Genomic DNA, 27,527 nt, shown 5'->3' with positions numbered 1-27,527 from the left:
CTGGTTATTCTTCCCACTGGGCCCACATCTGGTGTTCATATCAAGGCCAGACGAAAGCTAGATCTTGACATCCATTAAAGTCAGCGCTCTAATCTCAGAAATTAGATTTGAAGCTGTTTCCCGGGCATCCCTTCGCCATTTTGTGTGACGGGAGATATTTTTTACTGTTTTTTCTGAATTTCAACTTCGTTGGCTATAGTCACAGCTATAGGCTGATATTCTGAAATGCATTTTGAATTGTAACATTTACATCAAGTAGATTTTCCTCATGAAGTTTATGAATATGAGATGCTAGCTAAGATTGTATTGAAACTTAGGTTAAGCCTGTTCAGTTCAGTAAGATTGTGAATGAGAGGTCCTCATGCTGCCTGTTTTCAGCTGCTACTGTTCTAACCTTGGTTTTTGTTTTTTTAGGCATTCCTGTGGAGGACAAAGTGAACATATTTATAAACAGCTTTGGGTCAATCCAAGAGACCACTATGGTAAGACTTCCTCACTGTGTGATAGAAGTTCCCTGTTTACCCTCCCCAATTCCTGACCTTAACCATAAGGGTAAACAACTGACCTTAGGTCATCATCTAGGTGCATCTTTAACCTACTCAAACCCTCCATGGTTCAATTACATCTGACCAACATATAATTTGATCAATCACTATATAATAGTACATTATTAATAAGCATAGGGGATTGGGGAAGATGTATTGTACGCAGACTTCAGTGCGTCAGTTGATTTAACGGTGAATCATTATTAGGACAAAGGCTTTCATGCCTCATTTATCTGATGGCTTCATTGCTGAAAGAACTGTGTTTCCGAATGCTAATGAATGTAGATTAAACTCAGGACGAGATGATTTGACCCTGACTCACTTTGAGAGACATTAAAGAGAACGCTGTTTAAACTTCCTAATAACCTACCTAATGTTGTCTTTTCATTCCACATATGGGAGGAGTAGAATAGTTAACAATCTGTTCAGTTAGCGACTCAGGCCCTATGTAGGCTAATGGATTTGCAAGTAAGCGTTACTGTAGATGGATTTGGAATGCAAATAGACCTGCTGCACTGTAGATACTGTGGATACAGGAATGGCAAGTACGTCGGTGTGTGGATGGAGACAGACAGACAGCCAGACAAGTGTCTGTTAACCCATGGGTGTTGTTGGGTGTTGTTATCCAGCTATGTATCACATGGGGCCTCAGAGCTTTATGTTAGCTCTGTTTTGCTGAGGCAGGTGTATATGTCTCCTCCAGAGTCAACTCCTGTTCCAATGTCTTTGCACTTCATGGGGAGTGACACCCATAACAAAGCTTAGATCCTGTATCCTGGAATGTCTTGGGTTTCCACCTAAAATATTTCCCTTGGCCATAGATCAGTGGCATGTGTCTGCGCTCTACCGGTGCACTTAATGCCAACGGGGGAATTTCACACCGGGGACGATTAAGGTGATGATATCCGTCACATGAAAACGATAACAGTCAAAACCCAAGAGTTAGCGGTGAGACAGACAGACAGGTGCTCATCTTTCCCATATTTCCACTTAGCTATATCTCAGCATGAACAAGAGATACTTTAAGTGAGAAGGAGTGAAAGAGAGAAAGAGAGAGAGAGAGAGAGAGAGAGAGAGAGAGAGAGAGAGAGAGAGGGATGAAGAGAGACAACTGGTTACCTCTAGTACTCCATTTATCCCTCGATGGGGCTTCTGATCTTTTGAAATACTGTTCTGTCATTTACACCTCAGCTAAATGCTCCAATCCGCTGCACGCCCACCTTAGTTAACACATCCATTTTCACTTTATGAGGCACAGTCGCCTGGAGCGAATGACTAATATGATGTTGCAGCGGGCAATAAATCCCCACCATGTTTCATAAGGCCACTCCGTCTTGAGCTTTCCTCTTTCATTACACTTGGTGGATGTGTTAAATCTTTGCCAAATTCACAGCGGCAGATGGGTGGTTGATACCCGGCCGCAGAGAATACATTTAATCTTTTGAGATTTACAAAAATCAAGGTGTGAAATTTGGAACACAACAGAGGTTGGTTGAGTTTCTGTCAGGGTACAGTCAAAGATAGGCCTGTTAAACGTTATGGTCAGTTGTTAAGACCATGATACAGTGGTGCAGCGGCACAACTATTGGACATTTTGTTTCTGAAGTTATATTATGAATGAAGATGGTCATTGTCATTAAACTGATCACAATTTTAACAAGGCAACACCACGTGCACACACACACACACACACACACACACACACACACACACACACACACACACACACACATACACACACACACGCACAGTTGGTGTGTTTGGGGATTATTTGACAGGTCACCCGTCTTCACGAAATTAACTAATAGCCCCTCCCTACACCTGCTCTCCAACAGGATTTTGAAGTACACCAAAACTCAATGGCACATAAAACGTCACTGAGTGACATGTTCTCTTAACCTCTTGGGGCTAGGTGGGACGCTAGCGTGCCACCCGTGGTGCACTCCATCAACAGCAGGTGCATTTCAAGAGCGGCAAATTTGAATCCAAATAAATGTCAAAATTCAAATTTTTCAAAAATACAACTATTTTACACCATTTGAAAGATAAACATCTCCTTAATCTAACCACGTTTTACGATTTCAAAAAGGTTTTACGGCGAAAGCATAAATTTAGAGTATGTTAGGACAGTACATTTACAAGAGTTGTGTGTAATGTTTTGTCAAGTCAAAGACAGGGTCACCAAAACCATAAAACCAGCTAAAATGATGCACTAACCTTTTACAATCTCCATCAGATGACACTCCTAGGACATTATGTTAGACAATGCATGCATTTTTAGTTCTATCAAGTTCATATTTATATCCAAAAACAGCGTTTTACTATGGCATTGATGTTGAGGAAATCGTTTCCCTCCAATAACCGGCAGTCAAGTCAGCGTCACAAATTAAATAATTAAAATTAGAAAACATTGGTAAAATATTATATTGTCATTTAAAGAATTATAGATTTACATCTCTTGAACTCAATCAACTTGCCAGATTTAAAAATAACCTTACTGGGAAATCACACTTTGCAATAATCTGAGCACTGCGCCCAGAAAAATACGCGTTGCGATACAGACTAGACGTCATGTTGGGGAGATCTAAAATCGAAAATACTATGTAAATAATCCATTACCTTTGATTCTCTTCATCAGATGTCACTTCCAGGTATCACAGGTCCATAACGAATGTAGTTTTGTTCAAAAAAGCTCATCATTTATGTCCAAAAATCTCCGTCTCGTTAGCACATGATGTAAGCCAGCCGGACTTCTCGTCATGAACGAGGGGAAAAAATATATTTCCGTTCGTTCAAACATGTCAAACGTTGTATAGCATTAATCATTAGGGCCTTTTTTAACCAGAACATGAATAATATTCAAGGTGGACGAATGCATACTCTTTTATAACGTATTGGAACGAGGGTACCCAACATGAACTCGCGCGCCAGGTGTCTAATGGGACATCATCGTTCCATGGCTCTTGTTCGGTCAGATCTCCCTCCAGAAGACTCAAAACACTTTGTAAAGGCTGGTGACATCTAGTGGAAGCAATAGGAAGTGCCAAAATATTCCTAAGCCCCTGTGTTTTTCAATGGGATAGGTTTAAAGTCAATACAACACATCAGGTATCCACTTCCTGTCAGAAAATGTCTCAGGGTTTTGCCTGCCAAATGAGTTCTGTTATACTCACAGACACCATTCAAACAGTTTTAGAAACTTTAGAGTGTTTTCTATCCATATATAATAAGTATATGCATATTCTAGTTACTGGGTAGGATTAGTAACCAGATTAAATCGGGTACATTTTTTTTATCCAGACGTGCAAATGCTGCCCCCTAGACCCAACAGGTTAAACAAGATGGTCTAAGCTCTTAATGAAGCTCTTAATGAGGCTTTTGCATAATTCCGTGTAACCCCTTGAACCTTTGCAACACCCTTAAACAGTTCCTTTCATGTCAACATTTCCTTGATTGATTTTAATCAAAATACAATCAGCCTTTCTCTGCATATCTGCAGAACCTAAGCCTTGTTGACACTGCAGGTCTAAATGCACAAATCAGTTTTGTTTTTCAAATCATTTTGGGAAACTGACTGTCCAAACAGCAAGTTAGAAGTGACCAAATCAGATTTGTGTGTGCTCAGACTGCAGTCCTTTGCTGTCATGGCTACTCTAGGGTTTTTGCGCAGTGTTGTAGGCTGATTGGTGGTGGTGTCCTGCTTCCTCTCACTCAGAAGTTATGTAGCAAGCTAAGGTGACTGACAACAATGCCCGCCATAGAAGTCTCCCAGTTGCTTTGAATTTTGAAAATCATACTGTAAGAACACTTAAAGCCTCAAAGGATAAGATGATCCAACTTTCAAAACAAGTCATTTTTGGCTAGCCACAAGAGTCAACTAGCTAGCTAGGTAGCTGTTTACTTTCTAGCACATTAACTCATTTGTTTGTGTTCTTGTCAAACTACCACATGTTCTTGTCAAACTAGCAAGCAACAACATATGCCAAATAACAGTCTAAAAACCACTTGAGGGCAAATAAATCTGATTTGACTGTTCAAACACAAGTCACATGGCCATGAATCAGATTTGTATCTAATTTCAAACTACCTAAGAAGGCTTCAGGCACTTTTGATCAAACTGGTTTGTTTATAATTAGTGGGTAGAGTTCGTGGGAAGAAGTCAGCCATTTTGTTAGCCATCTGGATTCCCTGTTAACAGTGCCAGTTGTCTAATGATTGATAGTAACCACACAGTTTTATGACATGTAACTCCATGAAGTCAGGTTTGCTTGTCAACCATTAATCAGAGCACATGTCTGACTACTTTGTGCCTACAATTGTCACGGGCTGGCTCGAGGAACAACAGGAGAGGTAGAGTCAGGCGCAGGAGACAGAGAGAGTTCGTGACCACACTTCTTTATTTGAAGCACTGTACGTGGTCGACAAGGTATAGGGGCGCAGCCCTGAAAGATTCTGCGGTGGTGTACACAAATACAAGAAACCACTGGCAGAAGGAAAAAACTCAATACACGTTCTTTTACGAACACACAAAACCCGGACAAGCAACACAATCACGTACAACCACATACATCCTACGCTAACCTAAATAACCCCCCCCTTACTAATGACTAACCCAAAACAGGTGCGTGCCTACCTAGACCTAACCAAACGAAAGTGAAACAAAAAGGGATCGATGGTAGCTAGTATGCCGGCGACGACGACCGCCGAGCTCCGCCCGGCCGAGGAGGGGCGCCACCATCCGTCACTGTCGTGACAACAATTAGTGATATTTGAGCCTTGACATTAGCATAAACCTTAGCATTAGCTCATCCATGTTTAGCATAGCTGTGGGACTGTGTTTCTCTATTGTCTTTTTGCCTACATTTAGCTTACATTTTGTAAAACTAGAGCCTTCACAAAAGGATTAATCTCCATTAGTGACAACAACTGCAGGACTATGGTTTTGTCGTGCTTTTGTGTTCCCGACTGTGAACATAACAGGATTACAGAGTGAACATCTTTCTGAGGCAGCGATGGAATGATCCCAGACTCAGGCTACCTCGGGAATTTAAGTCTGACTCACTCACCGTTGATCCCAAGATGTTCAAATGCCTGTGGAAGCCTGATTTGTTCTTCGCTAACGAGAAGAGCGCCAACTTCCACGACGTCACCCAGGAGAACATTCTCCTCTTCATCTTCCGCAACGGTGACGTCCTCATCAGCATGAGGTGAGTGTTGGCGTACTGTTATACATTTTTACTGATTTATTTTCCTATACAGGTGATGCCATTAAGATTAGAAAAATATATTTTAGCAGATAAACATCCAGATAAACATGTGTATTGCTAATCATCCTATGGCGTATCGTCAATTATTCTTCTTTGTCTAATGAGTGTGTGGCTAATCACGGTATAGCTATCTGAACATACATGTGTCTTTCAAATTGTAGAGTGGTTGCTCTCCTTTAAGCCAGCTTTGGAGACAGCCATTTCCTCACAGCTACAGTAAACTGGGTCCTAACAACCTAATTAGATTCATATGAGGTATAATCAAGTCCATACCTTCATTGTTCATTCAGAGTGCTTTAACATTGTTATCTGATAGCTCACAGAAATTGCTGCACTATTTTGAAACTAAAGCATTTTTATTCTCTTAGATTTACTGGCACTGCCATGCACTAACAAATTAAATCTAGCTTTTTTATGATTTTGGAAGTCAGACCACAGCAGCTAGAATACAATATACCTCAGAAAACTATTTGTGACAAATGCTGATGAAAAAATGTTTTATAAAATCTATTTGATTGATTGAAAATATGGAACTTTTATGTTCATGTTCACTCTGGTAAACTTTGTTGAAGATACATTGACTATACAGCTATGTAGATGAACAAGATAAATATATATATATATATATATATATATATATATATATATATATATATATATATATATATTAGTACTATGTTAATACACAACATCCACCAGGAATCATGTTATGACATCATTTGTGTTTGTGTATCCGGTGCACACAGACATCTCTCTGTAATACTTTAATGCTGCTTTAGGGACTTAAGAGTAATCAGAGATTTGGAGATGTGATACATCTGTTGAGCCTTTTTACTGATCTGGAATGCCAATATTCTATGTCATTAGTGAGAGTAATGTTCACAGGATGACAACGCTAAAAACCTATGACAGCCTGTATTTTCCCACAATGCCCCACTCCACTCCACCCAGCCCAAAGATTAGCACATTAATAAGACTTCCCCCCCCCCCCCCCACTAATACTGTCCAATGTTTATCTTCCCAGTCAGTTCTCCCTCTACTTACTGCATTTGGAGCCTCGATATTAGTCTTGTCCATATAAGCTGTGTGACAAGGTGGCACTAGCTGCTGTAAGAACTATAGTATAGAGAAAGGAGAATGTTTAGTCCTCTTAGACTCCCAAGTACTGAAGCTCGGCTGCTCGGCTGCTTACTCCTTTTCCCATTTAGGATACCCTATGTGTATTTTTATGTCACTGAGGGCTAAAAGCTATGAGTCAGTCCCCAGGCTTACAGTGTTGTTGTGGTGATGTACTCTATGTACTGTGTATACATGATGGGGAAAGCTGTCAAAATACAAAAATAGCACTCCTCTAAAATCTCAACCAAAACCCAAAGCTTTCATGTGCAAATGGACTGCTGGGAAATACATATGCAACTCTGCACAATACAGGTGTTGCTCACATTAAGAATGTATTTCTGGAGCCGAGGAAGCATCTTTTTCAATCATTCAGCAGTCGCCATTGTCTCTTAAATGATATAGCTTTGCGGGATTGATGAACAGATTTGGGAGGAAAAGTTTTTCGATGAAAGTCTGAATCCCCAGCAGCTCTGTAATTCTCATTCTACATCCATCTAGCTCACAGCTCATACTTAAATTCAAGGACACAGACATTTCAAATATATTTCTCAGTCAATTTGACCAGTAGGTCACAATGAATCCAACCTCAATCAGATAGATCTCAATTGATGGGTTTTAAAAACATTCATAATTTCTAATTATGTCCACAGGCATAGGGTGGTATTGGCTGAAGAGCAACGTGACATGAAACAAATCATCAATAGCATTAATGATGAAATCGTTGCACCTAACAGTCATTGAGGGTTCTGCATTTTGCCAGGTTGTCTGTCACGCTATCCTGTCCTTTGGACCTGACCCTGTTCCCCATGGATACGCAGCGCTGTAAGATGCAGCTGGAGAGCTGTGAGTAACTGATAACGGCTCAGTTTCACATTACCAAATACGGTATCTGTTAGAGAGAGAGAGATATAGTTATTCCTGAATTAATGTAAATTATGTTTTTCAGTTACAGACCAATTGGTTTCATTTATATCCAGGTTGTTTTATTATGCATTGTTGGAACTGTCTGTTACGTGTTGTGATGTCTTTCCTGTTGTCTCTTTCCTGTCTCGTTTTATTTATTTATTTAGCGCTGCCCTTGCCCTTCACCACTTCCCAGGCCGTCATCGTAAATAAGAATTTATTCTTAACTGACTTGCCTAAGCAAATAAAATACATGTAATCACACTAGTAAATGTATAGGACATGTAAATCAGTCTTTATTTCATGTTTGTTAGGGAAGGATTACAAGTAATTTAAGATGACTACTGGAAAATCTTATTATTAGCAGAGTGTGATTACTATTAATATAAAAATGTACTTCAAACAACATTGAGATATAGTGTAATCATATCAGGATGGAGATTTATATACACTATTAACTGTTGTTGACGACGAAGATGTGTGTTTGTGTGTTTGTGCGTGCGTGCCTGTGGATGCTTTCATGTGTGTGTGTATGTGTTTGTGTGTGTGTGTGTGTATGTGTGTGTACCCGTCTCTCTCTGTCTACAGTTGGCTATACGACGGATGACCTGCAGTTTATGTGGCAGTCAGAGGACCCTGTCCAGATGGAGGAGATCGCCCTGCCCCAGTTTGATATCAAACAGGAGGACATAGAGTATGGAAACTGCACCAAATTCTATGCAGGGACAGGTAAGCTCCCCATAGGCATGAAATACAAGTATTCTGTTTTAATTTTAGTGAAAACTACGGCTAGGAATTGCCAGGGATTTCAAAATATGATATTATCACAATACTCATACGATCTGTATTGTTATTCAATACTGTGATTTTATTGCTATTCCATTGCTCACCATGTGTGTGCTGCAGAGGGACAAGAGAGAGCCATGACTCATTGAAATAAAATAGGATTGCAGGTAGTCTAGTGGTTAGAGTATTGGGCCAGTAACCTAAAGGTTGCTGGTTTGAATATCTGAGCTGACAAGATGAAAAATCTGTTGATGTGCCCTTGAGCAAGTCACTTAACCCTAATTTGCTCCAGGAGTTCCATAGTACTATGGCTGACCCTGTAAAACAACACATTTCACTGCACCTACAGAAGTCGGAAGTTTACATACACCTTAGCCAAATACATTTAAACTCAGTTTTTCACAATTCCTGACATTTAATCCTAGTAAAAATTCCCTATCTTAGGTCAGTTAGGATGACCACTATATTTTAAGAATGTGAAATGTCAGAATAATTGTAGAGAGAATGATTTATTTCAGTTTATATTTCTTTCATCACATTCCCAGTGGGTCAGAAGTTTACATACACTCAATTAGTATTTGGTAGAATTGCCTTAAAATTGTTTAACTTGGGTCAAACGTTTAGGGTAGCCTTCCACAAGCTTCCCACAATAAGTTGGGTGAATTTTGTCCCATTCCTCCTGACAGAGCTGGTGTAAGTGAGTCAGGTTTGTAGGCCTCCTTGCTCGCACACGCTTTTTCAGTTCTGCCCACAAATTTCCTATAGGATTGAAGTCAGGGCTTTGTGATGGCCATTCCAATACCTTGACTTTGTTGTCCTTAAGCCATTTTGCCACAACTTTGGAAGTATGCTTGGGGTCATTGTCCATTTGGAAGACCCATTTGCGACCAAGCTTTAACTTCCTGACTGATGTCTTGAGATGTTGCTTCAATATATCCACATCATTTTCCTGCCTCTTGATGCTCTCTATTTTATGAAGTGCAGCTGTCCCTCCTGCAGCAAAGCACCCTCACAACATGATGCTGCCACCCCCGGGCTTCATGGTTGGGATGGTGTTCTTCGGCTTGCAAGCCTCCCCCTTTTTCCTCCTAACATAACGATGGTCATTATGGCCAAACAGTTCTATTTTTGTTTCATCAGACCAGAGGACATTTCTCCAAAAAGTACGATCTTTGTCTCCATGTGCAGTTGCAAACTGTAGTCATGCTTTTTTATGGCGGTTTTGGAGCAGTGGCTTCTTCCTTGCTGTGCGGCCTTTCAGGTTATATCGATGTAGGACTCGTTTTACTGTGGATATAGATACTTTTGTACCTGTTTCCTCCAGCATCTTCACATGGGCCTTTTCTGTTGTTCTGGGATTGATTTGCACTTTTCACACCAAAGTACGTTCATCTCTAGGAGACAGAACGCATCTCCTTCCTGAGCGGTATGACGGCTGCGTGGTCCCATGGTGTTTATACTTGCGTACTATTGTTTGTACAGATGAACGTGGAACCTTCAGGCGTTTGGAAATTGCTTCCAAGGATGAACCAGACTTGTGGAGGTCTACAATTATTTTTCTGAGGTCTTGGCTGATTTCTTTTGATTTTCCCATTATGTCAAGCAAAGAGGCACTGAGTTTGAAGGTAGGCCTTGAAATACATCCACAGGTACACCTCCAATTGATTCAAATTATGTCAATTAGCCTATCAGAATCTTCTAAAGCCATGACATCATTTTCTGGAATTTTCCAAGCTGTTTAAAGGCTCAGTCAACTTAGTGTATGTAAACTTCTGACCCACTGGAATTGTGATACAGTGAATTATAAGTGAAAGAATCTGTCTGTAAACAATTGTTGGAAAAATTACTTGTGTCATGCACAAAGTAGATGTCCTGACTGACTTGCCAAAACTATACTTTGTTAACAATACATTTGTGGAGTGGTTGAAAAATGAGTTTTAATGACTTCAACCTAAGTGTGTGTAAACTTCCGTCTTTAACTGTATCTGGTGTATATGACAATAAAAACATGTATTGATTTTCTGTACTTTAAACAAATTGGCTCCCTATTTGAAAAGAAGATGGAGAACAAGCTATGAAGTAAAAATACTGGAGTTTTGGTGCAGTTACAGCCAACTAACGTGAAATAATATTGCGATATTGTAAAAAATAATATCCCGATATGTAACTGTATCGATTTTTCCCCTATCACTAGTGAAAACTGTGCTAACTACAGGTATAAGGCATTATTACTTGTCATAAGCATGTACACATGGGTTTGCAAATCAATTGTACGTAACATGCCCATAATACAGTCTACTGCTGTGTGCAATATGCCCGGTGTATTGCACTATTGGCCTATATGGCTAGACATAAAAACGACCTACTATGTTTTACTCATTATTTTTTAAAGAATATGCAATGAAACCATATTGGACTGCTCTATTTTACTCATGCTAGACTCTCTCTTGCATTTGGCATCAGTTGCAAGGCAATAATTATTGATAAGAAAATAAGAAATTAGCACAGTGAGAAATCCTTTGAACCAATGAACTTTCAGTCTGCTGATTAAGCTTTGCCATTAACTGGAGCGTCAGAGACTTTAATGAGCTTGGCTTAACAATGTAAAGCTCTGGCTTTTCCATTTCATCCATTCATTAATTATTCCCTGTAAATTGAAATGCTTACGTTGCTCGATACCAACGCTAAGATATCATTTTCTCATAAACTTCCGACTCCAAAGGCCTCAAAATAAACCAGTGTTCTATTTTACTTTTCAATGTTGTATTTGCATGTGTTACATATAACGGTTCTTCATACTATCTCTGTGAGTTCTTCATTAATGAGAACTATAGCACATGTAGTTGTATGTAGCTAATGTATCTAACTAGCTTTGGCCAAAGCTTAAAATGGTGTCTCTTACACTACTCCTGCACTTGCACATTGAAGAAACACATAGTAGCCTACATTGGTTGCCCTCATGCTCAATATAACCTGGAGATATTAAAACTTTGATAGGTCACACTTCGCTAAAGCACCTTAAAAACCCAGGCCTTTTCCTCACCTGTCAGTGTGAGTAGCTAAATGTTAACTCAAAAACCAAAGCAGCGAGTGTCACTGGAGGTTAGCATAGCACCGTTAGCAAAAGTCCGACACAGTTAGCACTCAGTTCAAACACAACCCCTGCACACTCACACAGGGGAGCAACGCAGCTGGAAGCAAGACAACCTTTAATGGGGTTGTTGTGACAACCAAGCGAGACACAAAGATCACCGGGGGGAGCCCATTCTATGACACAGCCCCCCCCACCTCTACAGCATGGCACACACACACAGGTAAACATTGCCTCATTATTTAAGTAGGCAAGTCAGTTAAGAACAAATTTGTATTTACAATGACAGCCTAGGAACAGTGCGTGTTAACTGCCTTGTTCAGGGGCAGAACAACAGATTTTTACCTTGTTAGCTCAGGGATTCGAACTAGCAACCTTTTCGGTTACTGGCCCAACGCTCTAACCACTAGGTTACCTGCCTCCCTTATGCTTATGTCCACCCTAAACCCCAACATGGTCTCAAAGCCTGGTTCAACAATCATTTCACACCTTGATTACATGGAGACAATCACATACAGTGTGTCTCTGTAACGGCTGTCTGAAGAGAGAGACCAAGGTGCAGCGGAGTTAGTGTTCATCATAACAATTTAATAGACCAACGTGAACACTTTACAAAAAAACAAGAAAACTGACAGCCAAAACAGTCCTGTCAGGTGCAAACACTAACAGAAACAATTACCCACAAAACCCAAAGGACAAACATGCTCCTTATGTGTGACTCCCAATCAGCAACAACGAGCTTCAGCTGTGCCTGATTGGGAGCCACACACGGCCCAAAACAAAGAAATACAAAACATAGAAAAAGGAACATAGAACGCCCACCCAATGTAACACCCTGGCCTAACCAAATTAACAAAAAAACCCTCTCTATGGCCAGGGCGTTACAGTATCCCCCCCCAAGGTGCGGACTCCGGCCGCAAAACCTGACACTGAAGGGGAGGGTCTGGGTGGGCCTTCTTATGGCGGCGGCTCAGGTGCGGGACGTGGCCTCTGCCCCACCCTTGGCGTCGCCCTCTTAAGTGGCGCACCTGGCCGCGCCGAAGGTCTCGTGGGCGACCCTGACTTCGCCCGGCAGACGGGCCACTCTGGCAGCTCCGGGCAGACGGGCCACTCTGGCAGCTCCGGGCAGATGGGCCACTCTGGCAGCTCCGGGCAAACGGGCCACTCTGGCAGCTCTGGGCAAACGGGCCACTCTGGCAGCTCCGGGCAGACGGGCCACTCTGGCAGCTCCGGGCAGATGGGCCACTCTGGCAGCTCCGGGCAAACGGGCCACTCTGGCAGCTCTGGGCAAACGGGCCACTCTGGCAGCTCCTGACTGGCGGGCGGCTCTGGCAGCTCCTGACTGGCAAGACCCACTGGAGGCCTAGTCCTGGGAGGTGGCACAGGACGGACCAGGATGGGGAGACCCACTGGAGGCCTGGTCCGAGGAGGAGGTACAGGCTTAACCAGGATGGGGAGACCCACTGGAGGCCTGGTCCGTGGAGCAGGCACAGGACAGACCAGGATAGGGAGACCCACTGGAGGCCTAGTCCTGGGAGGTGGCACAGGACGGACCGGGTCCAGAAGACGCACTGGAGGTCTAGAGCGCACGGCCTGCACAACCCGTCCTGGCTCGATGCCCAACCTCCCCCGGCAGATGTTAGGAGCTGGGATGTAGCGCACCGGGCTCTCCACGCATGCTGGGGACACCGTGCGCTTTACCGCATAACACGGTGTCTGACCAGTACTGCGCTGCCTCCTGTAAGCACGGGGAGCTGGCTCAGGTCTCCAACCTGACTCTGCCACACTCCCCGTGTGCCCCCCCCCTAATTTTTTGGGGGGGCTGCCTCTCGGGCTCTACCTGCCTCCCAGGCAGGTTGTCACAGTGGTCCCGCAATTGCTCCCATGTCCAGTCAATCCTTTCCTCCAATACTTCCAGCGACCAGGATGCCATCTCCTCCCGAGCGCGCTGCTTCCAATAGTCCTCCTTGACTTCCATCTGCCCTCTTCTCCGCTGCTTGGTCTTTTTGTGGTGGGTAATTCTGTAACGGCTGTCTGAAGAGAGAAACCAAGGTGCAGCGGAGTTAGTGTTCATCATAAGAATTTAATAGACCAACGTGAACACTTTACAAGAAAACTGACAGCCAAAACAGTCCTGTCAGGTGCAAACACTAACAGAAACAATTACCCACAAAACCCAAAGGAAAAACATGCTCCTTATGTGTGACTCCCAATCAGCAACAACAAGCTTCAGCTGTGCCTGATTGGGAGCCACACACGGCCCAAAACAAAGGAATACAAAACATAGAAAAAGGAACATAGAACGCCCACCCAATGTAACACCCTGGCCTAACCAAAATAAAGAACAAAAAACCCCTCTCTATGGCCAGGGCGTTACGGTCTCTTTTTTTATTTGTGGGAATACTTGGGAACAGATTTCCTAAATTAATCTAATTTTTAGCTGAGTTCCTAGTGATTTTACAGTCTTTTTTGACCAACCCCCCCCCACCAAAAAAAAACGATTGAAAGTTAGAATAATAAAATACACAGCAGGGTCGAATTATTGACTAGGGTGGGGCCCATTGATCAACAGTTATCATTTTCAAAACTGCAAACATTTGCCTCCACCCTATCGCAAAATTAGTAGAACTGCATGAAAGCAATATTTTTGTGGCAAACTTGCTTTAGTACACTCTTAAGGATCGGACCCTTTTTTTAAATTTTCGACTAAAATGACATACCCAAATCTAACTGCCTGTAGCTCAGGACCTGAAGCAAGGATATGCATATTATTGTTACCATTTGAAAGAAAACACTTTGAAGTTGTGGAAATGTGAAATTAATTTAGGAGAATATAACACATTCGATCTGGTAAAAGATAATAGTACCATCATCTTTGAAATGCAAGAGAAAGGCCATAATGTATTATTCCAGCCCAGGCGCAATTTAGATTCTGGCCACTAGATGGCAGCAGTGTATGTGCAACGTTTTAGACTGATCCAATGAACCACTGCATATCTGTTCAAAATGTTGTTTCAAGACTGCCCAAATGTTCCTAGTTGGTTTATTAATTAAAAAAAAAATTGTTACTTACAGCCTCATGCTAATCCCATTAGCCTAGGTTAGCTCAACCGTCCCGCGGGGGGGGGGGGGGGCACCGATCCCGTAGAGGTTTAAAACGGCAACATTCTCTGTATGCCCCATTGCAAAATGTGCAGAATTGCAGAGAAATCACTTTAAAACATAAATTGTTTCTCATTGAAGTCATAAGGGGCTCCGTTAAAATAATTTGCTCCCAGGAACATCGCTACAAGGTCCACCAAAAGGAATGGCAGGGGCATCACTACAGGGTCCACCAAGAGCAGCGTTTCTCAAACTAAGGGTCGCCAAATTAGAAAATGGGGTTGCGAGAGAAACTCAATTTTTTTTTACCCAATTGAAAAACTAAGCATTGGCCATTTATAGCATCACGTTTTTTTACATGGTGGGGTCATGAAAATATTTTATATCAAAATGGGGTCGCGGGCTAAAAACAACAAGTTTGGGAACACCTGGCCTAGAGGATTGGCAGGGGCATCGCTACAGGGTCTACTTAAGGGAATGGTAGGTGCAGGTGCTAGGAAACAGGGTGTGAACAGGGTGTGAAAACACAAGAGAGACATGCTCTTTAAAGATCCAATGCAGCCTTTTTTTTATCTTAATATAAAATCATTTCAGGGTAACAATTAAGTACCTTACTGTGATTATTTTCAATTAAAATGGTAAAAAATAAACAAAAATAGCTTCTTATCAAAGAGCAATTTTTCAAACAGATCTTTTAAAACACATGAAAATCACGTTTTTGACTGCACTGGTCCTTTAATATAGTTACTCCAAAGCAGATAACGAGGGAAAGAAAGTGAAAAAGCAGTCTGTCTGGGACGTGAGATATCATGGTTATTCATAAAGGCAATTAAATAGTAGATCATTATCAGAGAGAGAGAGAGAGAGGAAGCTGACAGAATTGAATACGCCACGGGCTGCCCCTCCCCTCTTCTGTTCTGCTTCTGAAAGAATAATCCAAGAGGAAATAGCCCCCGGTGTTAGATGAGTTTGAGAACATGCACATTTATCCAGGAATATAGGGTATCTTGATGATGATGCACTCTCTTTCTGCTTGTCCTGAGTCAAACTCTTGGAAAATACTTGTTGTTCATTCTTTCGTTTATTCTTTCATTCACAGACCGATAGTCATCACAACAGTCATTTAGTGTTCATATTATTGTCTACCCAATGTAATTTTATATTACTTTGTTATGAATGTTTGACCCTACCGGTAGCTTGAAAAACTTTATACACTTTAGTTTGTGAATTTACATATTATACTCATCCTAAACCATCGAGTGCCAACCCTCACCTTACTGGTTGTGCGGGCTTTTGTTCCAGCCTTGCTCTATAACACTATATTTACTCCTCTAGGCTACTACACGTGTGTGGAAGTGATATTCACCCTGAGGAGGCAGGTGGGCTTCTACATGATGGGTGTCTATGCCCCCACACTTCTCATTGTGGTCCTCTCCTGGCTCTCCTTCTGGATCAACCCTGATGCCAGCGCTGCCAGAGTCCCTCTGGGTATGAACTTTAATCCCTACTCTAACCTCTAACCACTGACCCCTAACCCCTATCCTAACCACTGACCCCTAACCCCTATCTTAACCACTAACCCCTAACCCCTATCCTAACCACTGACTGACCCATAACCCCTATCCTAACCACTGACCCCTAATCCCTATCCTAACCACTGACTGATCCATCACCCGTATCCTAACCACTGACCCCTAACCCGTATCCTAACCACTGACCCCTAACCCCTATCCTAACCACTGATTGACCCATAACCCGTATCCTAACCACTTACCCATAACCTGTATCCTAACCACTGACCCCTAACCCCTGTCCAAACAACTGACCCCTAACTCCTATCCTAACCACTGACTGACCCATAATCCCTATCCTAACTACTGACCCCTAACCCCTCTCCGAACCACTTACCCATAACTTCTATCCTAACCACTGACCTCTAACCCCTATCCTAACCCCATGTCACTGTGTCTGACTGTGGGTAGTCTCCCATGTCACTGTGTCTGACTGTAGCTAGTCTCCCATGTCACTGTGTCTGAGTGTAGCTAGTCTCCCATGTCACTGTGTCTTACTGTAGGTAATCTCCCATGTCACTGTGCACTGTGTCTGACTGTAGCTAGTCTCCCATGTCACTGTGTCTGACAGTAGGTAGTCTCCCATGTCACTGTGTCTGACTGTGGGTAGTCTCCCATGTCACTGTGTCTGACTGTAGGTAGTCTCCCATGTCACTGTGTCTGACTGTAGGCAGTCTCCCATGTCACTGTGTCTGACTGTGGGTAGTCTCCCATGTCACTGTTTCTGACTTTAGGTAGTCTCTCATGTCACTTTGTCTGACTGTAGCTAGTCTCCCATGTCACTGTGTCTGACTGCAGCTAGTTTCCTATGTCACTGTGTCTGACTGTAGCTAGTCTCCCATGTCACTGTGTCTGACTGTAGGTAGTCTCCCATGTCACTGTGTCTGACTGTGGGTAGTCTCCCATGTCACTGTGTCTGACTGTAGGTAGTCTCCCATGTCACTGTGTCTGACTGTAGGCAGTCTCCCATGTCACTGTGTCTGACTGTAGGCTGTCTCCCATGTCACTGTGTCTGACTGTAGGTAGTCTCCCATGTCACTGTGTCTGACTGTAGGTAGTCTCCCATGTCACTGTGTCTGACTGTAGGTAGTCTCTCATGTCTGTGTGTGACTGTGGGTAGTCTCCCATGTCACTGTGTCTGACTGTAGCTAGACTCCCATGTCACTGTGTCTGACTGTGGGTAGTCTCCCATGTCACTGTGTCTGACTGTGGATAGTCTCCCATGTCACTGTGTCTGACTGTAGGTAGTCTCCAATGTCACTGTGTCTGACTGTAGGTAGTCTCCCATGTCACTGTGTCTGACTGTAGGTAGTCTCCCATGTCACTGTGTCTGACTGTGGGTAGTCTCCCATGTCACTGTGTCTGACTGTAGCTAGACTCCCATGTCACTGTGTCTGACTGTGGGTAGTCTCCCATGCCACTGTGTCTGACTGTGGGTAGTCTCCCATGTCTCTGTTTCTGACTGTGGGTAGTCTCCCATGTCACTGTGTATGACTGTAGGCAGTCTCCCATGTCACTGTGTCTGACTGTAGCTAGTCTCCCATGTCTCTGTGTCCGACTGTAGCTAGTCTCCCATGTCACTGTGGTGTTGTCTGAATTTAGCCCAAAAAATAAAAACTGAATAATCCTACGTTTCGTTATTCTTTTGCTTTACTAATTGAAATAATAGTGAAATGTAGCGTGATTCAATTCTGATTTTGAGGCTGGTCTGACTTATTGAGGCATCAGATGCAGCCTAATATATCCATCCATTTGACATCACTGCATGATGACATGAGAGTGGTTTACTGTTTTTCATATACTCTAGTATCCCATTTTACTGTTTCATTGTTTGCCTGAGGGAGTGCAATGTGAATAGCAATAGAACCATCTATTGTCATTCCACTGTCTCCCCTACATGATACATAATATATCATGAAACAATTTATGTTGTATGAGTAACTCGCCTAGTCCATCGTCAACAAGCCTGCACGAGTGGGAAATGTCAACTTCTCCCCGTGTGACGTCACTTCATCCATTCTGATGGGTCTGGAGAGAGCTGTGTGGATAAGAGGACCATGCATTGTTACTCCCCCACTCCCACCACTGCCGTCACTACCTCCTCCTCCTCTGTTTCCCCTCCAGCTGTTAGTCACTTTCCTCCCATCCCTCTATCTCCTCTGGAGGGCCACCTCATGACACCTTAGTAAATGGGATCAGCACAGGTCAGTCATCTCCTGTGTGTGTCCATTCATTCACCTCTGTGTGTGGGTGAGTGTGTGTGTGTGTGTGTGTGGGGGGGGGGGGGGGGGGGGGGGTTGCGTGTGTCTGTGTTGGCGTACATGTGATTAGATGTGTGGAGTATTTCCGTATACACTTCCTACTATGTGTGTCGTGTTGGACTCATTTTGTTCCCACAATATAGCGTCCCATCCGGGGCCAAGCGTCAGCAAACAAAGCATTATGCTGTTTCAACAGAGCCAACACCTTCCTTGTGTTATGTAAAATAGGCCAGCTTGCATGCTGGGATGAAAAGGATTTCAGAGCTCGGTGAACTCCGATGGGGTTAGGTAATCACCTGAAATAAGGACCCCACGCTTTTATTTCGAGATATTTCTGCATTCACTTATATAACGGCCTAGATTAATTGTCCAATCAGAGAGGAAAAACAATAGAAAATAGCTCTTTATTATTGGTGGCGCTGTGAACCCACTTCATCACTAGAATGAGGAAGGTAGAAAGGTAAAGGAAGGTTCATGGGTTTATAATTGGGATCTTAGTACAATATATCCTGGGATATGTGTTTGAATGTGAGTGTTTTATTACCAGGTGATTCATATATCCATTATTCTGTACTGTATATCAGGGGTATTCAATTCCAACTGTCGAGGTTTGCTGGGTTTTCTCCCTGCTATTTACCACTCATCTGGTTTAGATCAAAGACTAGACCTCTGATTTAAAGGCAAGGATGAAAACTAGCAAATACTGCGACCCTCAAGGTCTGAAGTTAAATCTCCTTGTCTGCTGTGCATTCTATGTTGAGCATTAGAGAGTCGAGTCCAAATGCTAATTTGAGCTCCTTTGACACATCTAGAAGTATCCCCAACACTAAGCTCTGCTCTCCTTCCTTGGATGTTTAGTTGACAAGGTCACCTCTTCCCTGCCTGTTAACCTCCCAGGGATCCTCTCGGTGCTCTCTCTGTCTTCTGAGTGCACGTCCCTGGCCTCAGAGCTGCCCAAGGTTTCCTACGTGAAGGCCATCGACATCTGGCTGATCGCCTGCCTACTGTTTGGCTTCGCCTCGCTGGTGGAGTACGCCGTGGTGCAAGTGATGCTCAACAGCCCCAAGCGCATCGAGGCCGAGAAGGCCAAGATGGCATCCAAGGTGAAGGCAGAGGGTAAGGAGAAGGCGGCGGGCAAGAACAACACGGTCAACGGTACCAGCGAGACGCCCTGTCATGTCAGCACACTGCAGGTGGGTGAAGGAAAGGTGGGGAGGGGATGGGTGTTTGTGGGGAATGGGGTGGGGGGGGGGGGTGTTGCTTGTGTATGTGAGTTCGCTTTCTGTAATTGGAAATAGGATGTAGTTGTTTCCAGACACTGATCTAAATCAGGATGTAGTTGTCTCCAGACACTGATCTAAGTCAGGATGTAGTTGTCTCCAGACACTGATCTAAATCAGGATGTAGTTGTCTCCAGACACTGATCTAAATCAGGATGTAGTTGTCTCCAGACACTGATCTAAATCAGGATGTAGTTGTCTCCAGACACTGATCTAAATCAGGATGTAGTTGTCTCCAGACACTGATCTAAATCAGGATGTAGTTGTCTCCAGACACTGATCTAAATCAGGATGTAGTTGTTTCCAGACACTGATCTAAGTCAGGATGAAGTTGTCACTAATGGATACAGACGCTTGCGTGTGTGCACGTTTGCGTGCATATGTGTGTACTCGTGTGTGCGCGTGTGCTATCCTCAAACTTAGTTGAATGACGAATGGTTAACCTTGTCCCTAGGCATGATTAGAGTGAAGTTAGCAATCTAAATGCTAAATAGATTGGACGATCCAATCATTCATAAATGCTAACATCTTCTGCACTCTTGCCTGGCACGGATAAAGATTGACACTCAGGTACAGATTTTGCTCCTGAAATGTCGTTTTAATCATACACTTCATTGAAATTACTTGACATGGTAATGTATGTTAGTCAAGACTTCGAGAATATTACACTCGTCCGCAGAGATCAAACATGTTTTCTTATCAAATGTAAATTAAATGAACAACGATTTAATGAGATTAATGGTTAGAGTGAAAAACTAGCAACTATATGATTAGATTCTCAATTGCCCTGTAGCCCTTGAGGGAAGTCGATGAGAAAGATCCACGTTGAAATTTGGGTTTTAGAAGCTACTTCCCACAGATGATTTTGTATTTAGCAATCTATTGTAACAGCATGTCAATTCACAAAAGAAAACACAAGAGAAGACTTCCAGATTACATCACCAAAACAGCAACATTAGGGATATTCTGCCACTGTCTATGGGTGCCATCAAAAGACAATGCATAAGATAATTGTGTATCTGTTGCATTGTCATCTCATTCAGAAAGAAACTGCCAGACACCACACCAATGCAAAACACCATTGCATGGTCAAAATGGCACCCTTTCTATATGCCGATATATATGGACATCCAATAATGATCAACCCAGCATCACTCAAAGTGTCTCTCTCCAATAAGATCCTATACAGAGGAATGCAGCTGATCTATCGCTCTGACGTTTGTAGCGTGACACCTTATGCGCTATCTCCATAGGGAACGAGCAACACAGCTAATGTCTACAGAAGGTAGGCATGTTAGCACCATCCAACCCTCCAACCACACTAGAACCATAGAACAGATCTGACTAAAACCACACCAAACGGTCCTGAAAGGGTTGGCAAAGCACAGTCATAAATTAACTAATGTCAGAATGTCACACAAATGAAGGCATTACTTGATTGGAATGAAGGCATTTCTCTCTGGCTCTGGCCGCTACTGCTCAGCATTGGCGGTTGGCGGTAAGGGAGGAGGATGACATGGGATGTGATTAGAGCTCTAGCTGACTCCTAGTTCATGGGCTGCCGAGATGTAGGATGCCATTAGCTGAGAGAAAGTCAGAGAGCTGGAGAGTGACTGGATGGGAATGTTTGGAGTAGTGGGACTAATGCAATGTTTTCAATTGCTCCCATCACTACCTCACCACCAATGCCATTGTTCATTTGAGCAAGGCACTTAACCCCTAACCTGCTCAAGAGGCACTGCTTTTTTCCTGACCCTGTGCTCTCCCCAGCCTTCTGTGAATGTGTGTGTGGTGTGATTGTGCGGTGGGTACTCTGTTAGCAAAAAGACCGCTTTCCCATAAACAAAGTTATGTTTACCACCTTTCCCTTTTCCAGGGGGCAGAGACCCGGTGCAAAAAGGTGTGCACCTCTAAATCGGACCTGCGCACCAACGACTTCAGCATTGTTGGCTCACTGCCGCGGGACTTTGAGCTCTCGAACTTTGACTGCTACGGGAAGCCCATTACCTTGCCCCACGGCCTGAGCAAAAGCCAGGCCAAGGCCAAGAAACCGCCTCCGCCCAAGCCCATCATCCCCTCAGCCGCCAAGCGGGTCGACCTCTATGCCCGAGCCCTCTTCCCCTTCTCCTTCCTCTTCTTCAACGTCATCTATTGGTCCGTGTACTTGTGATCAGGGATGGAATTTAAGGGTTTTGGGCCAGCTTGGCTAGTAGACCACACCTTTGCTTGTGATCAACTCGTATTTTGATCCATTCTTCCTTAATTTTGAAGTTATTTATTTGTTGATCTGTTTATATTAATCTATATATTATTAACTATCATTATTGGCACTAGAACAATTATATCATCCATGAATTCATAATTATTGGCACAAGGAAGAACGAACATCCATCATAGGTGTAATTCGTGAGATGAATGATATAAATTATTTGACAATTTGAAAATCAATAAAGAATAAAAAATATAATTAAGAATGAATGGAAAAAGAATACTGTTGTAGTACTTAGTTCAAGGAAATCATAAGAGACGGTACAAATAATTGTAAATTGGTCTCCATGTTTGAGCTAGTAGGGTTTTAACGCAGACAGTCCCAGAATTTCAAAACGCATTCTGATATGTTAAAGAAATTGCATTGTGAAACCCAAACGTATTATGTCGAAGTCTCTCAAAAAACGCTCCAGAGAACCACACCAGGGTACCGCATTTCAAATGTGAAAACAACCCTAAAAATAGATTAAAGAAAGAATGAATAAAAAAATATTAGTGTACATAGCCAGGTGCTTTTTGTCGCTACGAGCAGGAACTTGCTCGCAAGATTGATAAGATGGCATCGGCACGAAGTTTACAATTGCATGTTAAAAATTGCTTATATGAATATAAATGCAGTATATTATATCTATGAAAGTTTATTAAAGCTACAATATGTCACTTTTTGGGCGACCTGACCAATTTCACGTAGAAAAGTGAGTTACAGATCTGTAATTCTCATTGAAAGCAAGTCTAAGAAGTGGAAGATGTGTTCTATGTGCGCTATTTCTATGTTTCCTGTTCTTAAATTTAGTTTTTGTATCTATTACTTTCGGTTTTGTTCACCAGCTTCAAATAGCTGAAAATGCTATATTTGGGTTTTTTGAAAAGATATTTCACAGCGGTTTGGATGGTACAATGATTCTCTACACTATGCATTGCTTGTTTTGTCACATAAACTAAAATTAGGCGAACTCTAATATTAAATACTAAATATTACCTTTAATATTATGGTATTATTTTCTCTCTTCAAGACTACAGTTCATATATAAAAAACTGTGTCGTTGTTCAGTTGGTTATATGACATTGCCACTACGAGAATTGTACCTTTTGACAGTCTCTCACATATCACTACATGTTCAGCACCATATTTCATGTGTAAATGGGTTAACAAACTGACCATGTATATGTGATTTGCAAGTTTACAATTTACAAACTAAATAAATGTTTATATGACTTACTCAACGATGTATTTGTGATATTATTTGTTGTAGTCTAAATCTGTCTGTCCCTACACACATTTATCACAGATTTACCACAATGACTAAAGAATGTGAGATTAAACAAATGTTGTATACCCGTTGCTCATTAAAATAAACTCAAGGATTTTTCCAGATATCATACAAATAAACCCCTTCCCCTAAATTATTCACATGGAATCAAAAGGTAAACTTTTCCTCGTAAAAACAGTCACATTTGTGATAGATCATTCACAGTAAGATGAATAAATCAAATAAAATGTTATTTATCACATGCTTCATAGACAACAAGTGTAGACTAGCAGTGAAATGCTTACTTAAGGGTCCTTTTCCAACAATGCAGAGTTAAGATAAGATGTTTTTATATATAAAAATAGACATAGTGACACAAGGAATAAATACACAGGGGTACGAGGTCATAATATGGATATATACAGGGAGTACCAGTACTGAGTGGATGTGCAGGGGTATGAGGTAATAACGTGGATATATACAGTGTGGACGTGTGTGTGTGTGTGTGTGTGTGTGTGTGTGTGTGTGGCTTCAGTTTGCATGTGTGTGCATGTTATGTGTGTGGGTGTATGTAATGTGTTGTGTACGCATGTGTCTGTGTGTGCAATTGATTTGCTATTTAGCAGTCTTATTTAGAAGTCTCAGCCTCCTGAGGGGGACGAGGCGTTGTCCTGCCCTCTTTAAGACTGTGTTGGTGTGTTTGGACCGTGATAGATCCTTAGTGATGTGGACACAGGAACATGAAGCGCTCGACCCTCTCCACTACAGCCCAGTTAATGTGAATGGGGGCGTGCTCGGCCCTCTGTTTCCTAATTGCGGATTATCAGTGGGAAACTGATTGAAAATTGACAGGTTTTTTATGTCTTTTTCTGACTACCACATGACCAGTTGGTCATAATTCTGACCACTATATTATGTGCTATATTATGTACTGGTCATAGACCTCATCCTAACCTGGTAATAACTTGACTACAGTTTATTTCCTGCTGTAGAAAGTATTGCAGAGGATAAAGTTGGATATTGAAAACATTGTTCATTACATTTATATTTGTTTCCATAGTCCCCAATTAAAGTTGAAATCTGCAACATATTCTTACATTTAAAATAGATCAAGCAATGGAAAAAACACATCTACATCACCATTATTTTCACATCTGCATATAGTAATTGGTTTCATAATTCACCCACAGACATTACATGCATTGAAATACTGGGACACAGAGTATATAAAGGCTTATTGTTTTATTTGATTAATAATTAATAAGAGCTGTGTGGATCTTCATCAAGGATCTCTGAGCACAGAAGGCGATCTGGAGCATAATGGCCCTCTTGAAGAGTGGTGTGATGGGTCAGATCTGGAGCATAGTGGCCCTCTTGAAGAGTGGTGTGATGGGTCAGATCTGGAGCATAGTGGCCCTCTTGAAGAATGGTGTGATGGGTCAGATCTGGAGCATAATGGCCCTCTTGAAGAGTGTTGTGATGGGTCAGATCTGGAGCATAATGGCCCTCTTGAAGAGTGGTGTGATGGGTCAGATCTGGAGCATAATGGCCCTCTTGAAGAGTGTTGTGATGGGTCAGATCTGGAGCATAATGGCCCTCTTGAAGAGTGTTGTGATGGGTCAGATCTGGAGCATAATGGCCCTCTTGAAGAGTGGTGTGATGGGTCAGATCTGGAGCATAATGGCCCTCTTGAAGAGTGGTGTGATGGGTCAGATCTGGAGCATAATGGCCCTCTTGAAGAGTGGTGTGATGGGTCAGATCTGGAGCATAGTGGCCCTCTTGAAGAGTGGTGTGATGGGTCAGATCTGGAGCATAATGGCCCTCTTGAAGAGTGGTGTGATGGGTCAGATCTGGAGCATAATGGCCCTCTTGAAGAATTGTGCGATGTGTCAGATCTGGAGCATAATGGCCCTCTTGAAGAGTGTTGTGATGGGTCAGATCTGGAGCATAATGGCCCTCTTGAAGAATTGTGCGATGTGTCAGATCTGGAGCATAGTGGCCCTCTTGAAGAGTAGTGTGATGTGGCAGATCTGCAGTGAAGAGAATCAATGCATTACAACTTTATACATTTGAGATTTTAAAATAACATTTTACAGGACATTCCTGAAGAAAGTTTGTGGACTCAGCTGGCTAAAAGTATTTCCATGGTACTTGTTGAAGTAGTTTGTGGCAGTTATAGCTTAGAGATGTCTTCAAAAAAGAGCAACTTGCTCATATACTACACAGTGCATACGGAAAATATTCAGACCCCTTGACTTTTTCCACATTTTGTTACATTGCAGCCTTATTGTGAAACGGATTAAATAGTCCCCCCCCCCCATCAATCTACATACAATACCCCATAATGACAAAGCAAAAACAGATTTTTAGATTGTTTTGCAAATGTAGTAAAAATAAAACAATTGAAATACCTTATTTACATAAGCATTCAGACCCTTTGCTATGAGACTCGAAATTGAGCTAAAGTGGATCCTGTTTCCATTGATCATCCTTGAGATGTTTCTACAACGTGATTAGAGTCCACCTGTGGTAAATTGAATTGCATGTCTCTTGGGGAATCAAGTCTCAGTGAGACCTGATGCAGAGAAAAAAACATTATTGATCTCAGCACAGCTAGTACAAACCTAGTTCTTACAAAGCTGGTTAGTAGAAATCAATACATGTTGAACAGTATCAAACAGAAAAAATAAATAATTGCACACAAAACTTACCTTCAGTGACCATGGATTGAATGAGGGGTGGTTCTGCTCTCTCCCTGGGATGTGGCTGAATAAGTAATTCGTAACTGAATGGCTGGCCAAGCACTGCTGTAGAGGCCATGCATCAGGTCATTGATATGTTTCAGGAACTGTAAAGACGAATCATGATTAATCATTACCTAAGGTCTTCACAGTTAGCCTAGCCAGTACATTGACTATGTTGCCCCTCAGCAATCTGGCCGTCAGGCAGACAGATGGAGAGAAACAGAAAAACATAGGCTATTTACATCTCTTGGTCGGCAGGCTGGATAACTTCCCGTTGTTCCTTCCTCCCATCCAAGCTAGAAGATTCAGAAATTGAAAAAGGCAGTTGAGAGTTGTAATGTCTCTCTCTCTCTCTCTCAGCTAGCATGACACAATGTTGACATGATTACAATCTTTTCTATTAGTTATTCGTAATCTCTCTCCCCCTCTTTTTCTCACACAGAACACACACCTACACACAGCTAGCATGACAAGGTCCTCTCTTCGTCTCTCCCTCTCTCTCTCACACACACACAGTCACATGCACACACACGCAAACACTCATTTACTGTCAACTAAACAGATATCAAAATGTCCTAACGTTAGCTACAACCAATGGTTACAACAGGTAAAAATGAAAATATACCATGTCCATGGAGGATTAGCCAGAGAACTAACATTAGCTACTTAAAATTAGCCTGCTAACGTTTGTATAGATTGGTGTAAATTAACTGATAAAACATCTTAATCTGGTTGTGATCTGGTTATAAGACGTCCCGACCAGATTTCAACCAGTAAAAGACGTCTTTATCACAACGTATGCCCACTGGGTTCCTCCCTTCCCATTGGCTGACCTGTATTTTCCCAACATGCAACCTGCACATTAAGCATGGCACACAGCTATTTCCTCCATGAGAGGCTTGACCATCTCCTAATCTCCCAATTGGCCATCAATTATTATGTTTGGATATTGACCTCTGAGTTTTGTTGCGAGACTCCTCAATATGAGATTTGTCTCCGACTTAATGAACCAAGATAGATGCTGACCTCATGTCATGACAAATGGCCCATATAAATGAAGCAGAAGGAGATCTGGTCAGGTTGGTTGAGGATGGAAAGTACAGAAGAAAATGCAATTTCAGTGGTTATATTACAGGTGGGATTAGACCATAGATTAATTTAAATAACATGTTATGAATATATCCTTATTTATCAAGCAAATAAGTACCATCTTGACTTCTTTGCTGTTGCTGTCATGGTAACAGACATTACAGAGGGAAGATTTCAGCGGTTACTCAGGGCAACCAATCTCGCCGACGAATGTTTCTGGAATGAATACACATGCCAGACGATGAGACAAA

General features: G+C 42.3%; 1 protein-coding gene across 1 annotated transcript in view; it reads left to right on the top strand.

The window, feature by feature from the left end:
- glrbb (glycine receptor, beta b) overlaps window positions 1-23,417 on the top strand; it is a 30,997-nt gene extending 7,580 nt beyond the window's left edge. Inside the window, exons 4-10 of the mRNA XM_014199216.3 lie at window positions 415-482; window positions 5,526-5,752; window positions 7,692-7,774; window positions 8,423-8,563; window positions 16,149-16,301; window positions 19,543-19,838; window positions 21,802-23,417. Of these exons, the coding sequence (XP_014054691.1) occupies window positions 415-482; window positions 5,526-5,752; window positions 7,692-7,774; window positions 8,423-8,563; window positions 16,149-16,301; window positions 19,543-19,838; window positions 21,802-22,095 (1,262 nt within the window). The 3' untranslated portion in view covers window positions 22,096-23,417. The remainder of the gene's footprint in view (window positions 1-414; window positions 483-5,525; window positions 5,753-7,691; window positions 7,775-8,422; window positions 8,564-16,148; window positions 16,302-19,542; window positions 19,839-21,801) is intronic.
- Window positions 23,418-27,527: the final 4,110 nt, after the last annotated feature.

The sequence above is a fragment of the Salmo salar genome, chromosome 05 (genome assembly GCF_965601325.2).
Source record: "Salmo salar chromosome 05, fSalSal1, whole genome shotgun sequence".
NCBI classification, from domain to species: domain Eukaryota; kingdom Metazoa; phylum Chordata; class Actinopteri; order Salmoniformes; family Salmonidae; genus Salmo; species Salmo salar.
Note: the sequence above shows the minus strand (reverse complement) of the source record. Positions and strands in the feature narration are given on the sequence as shown.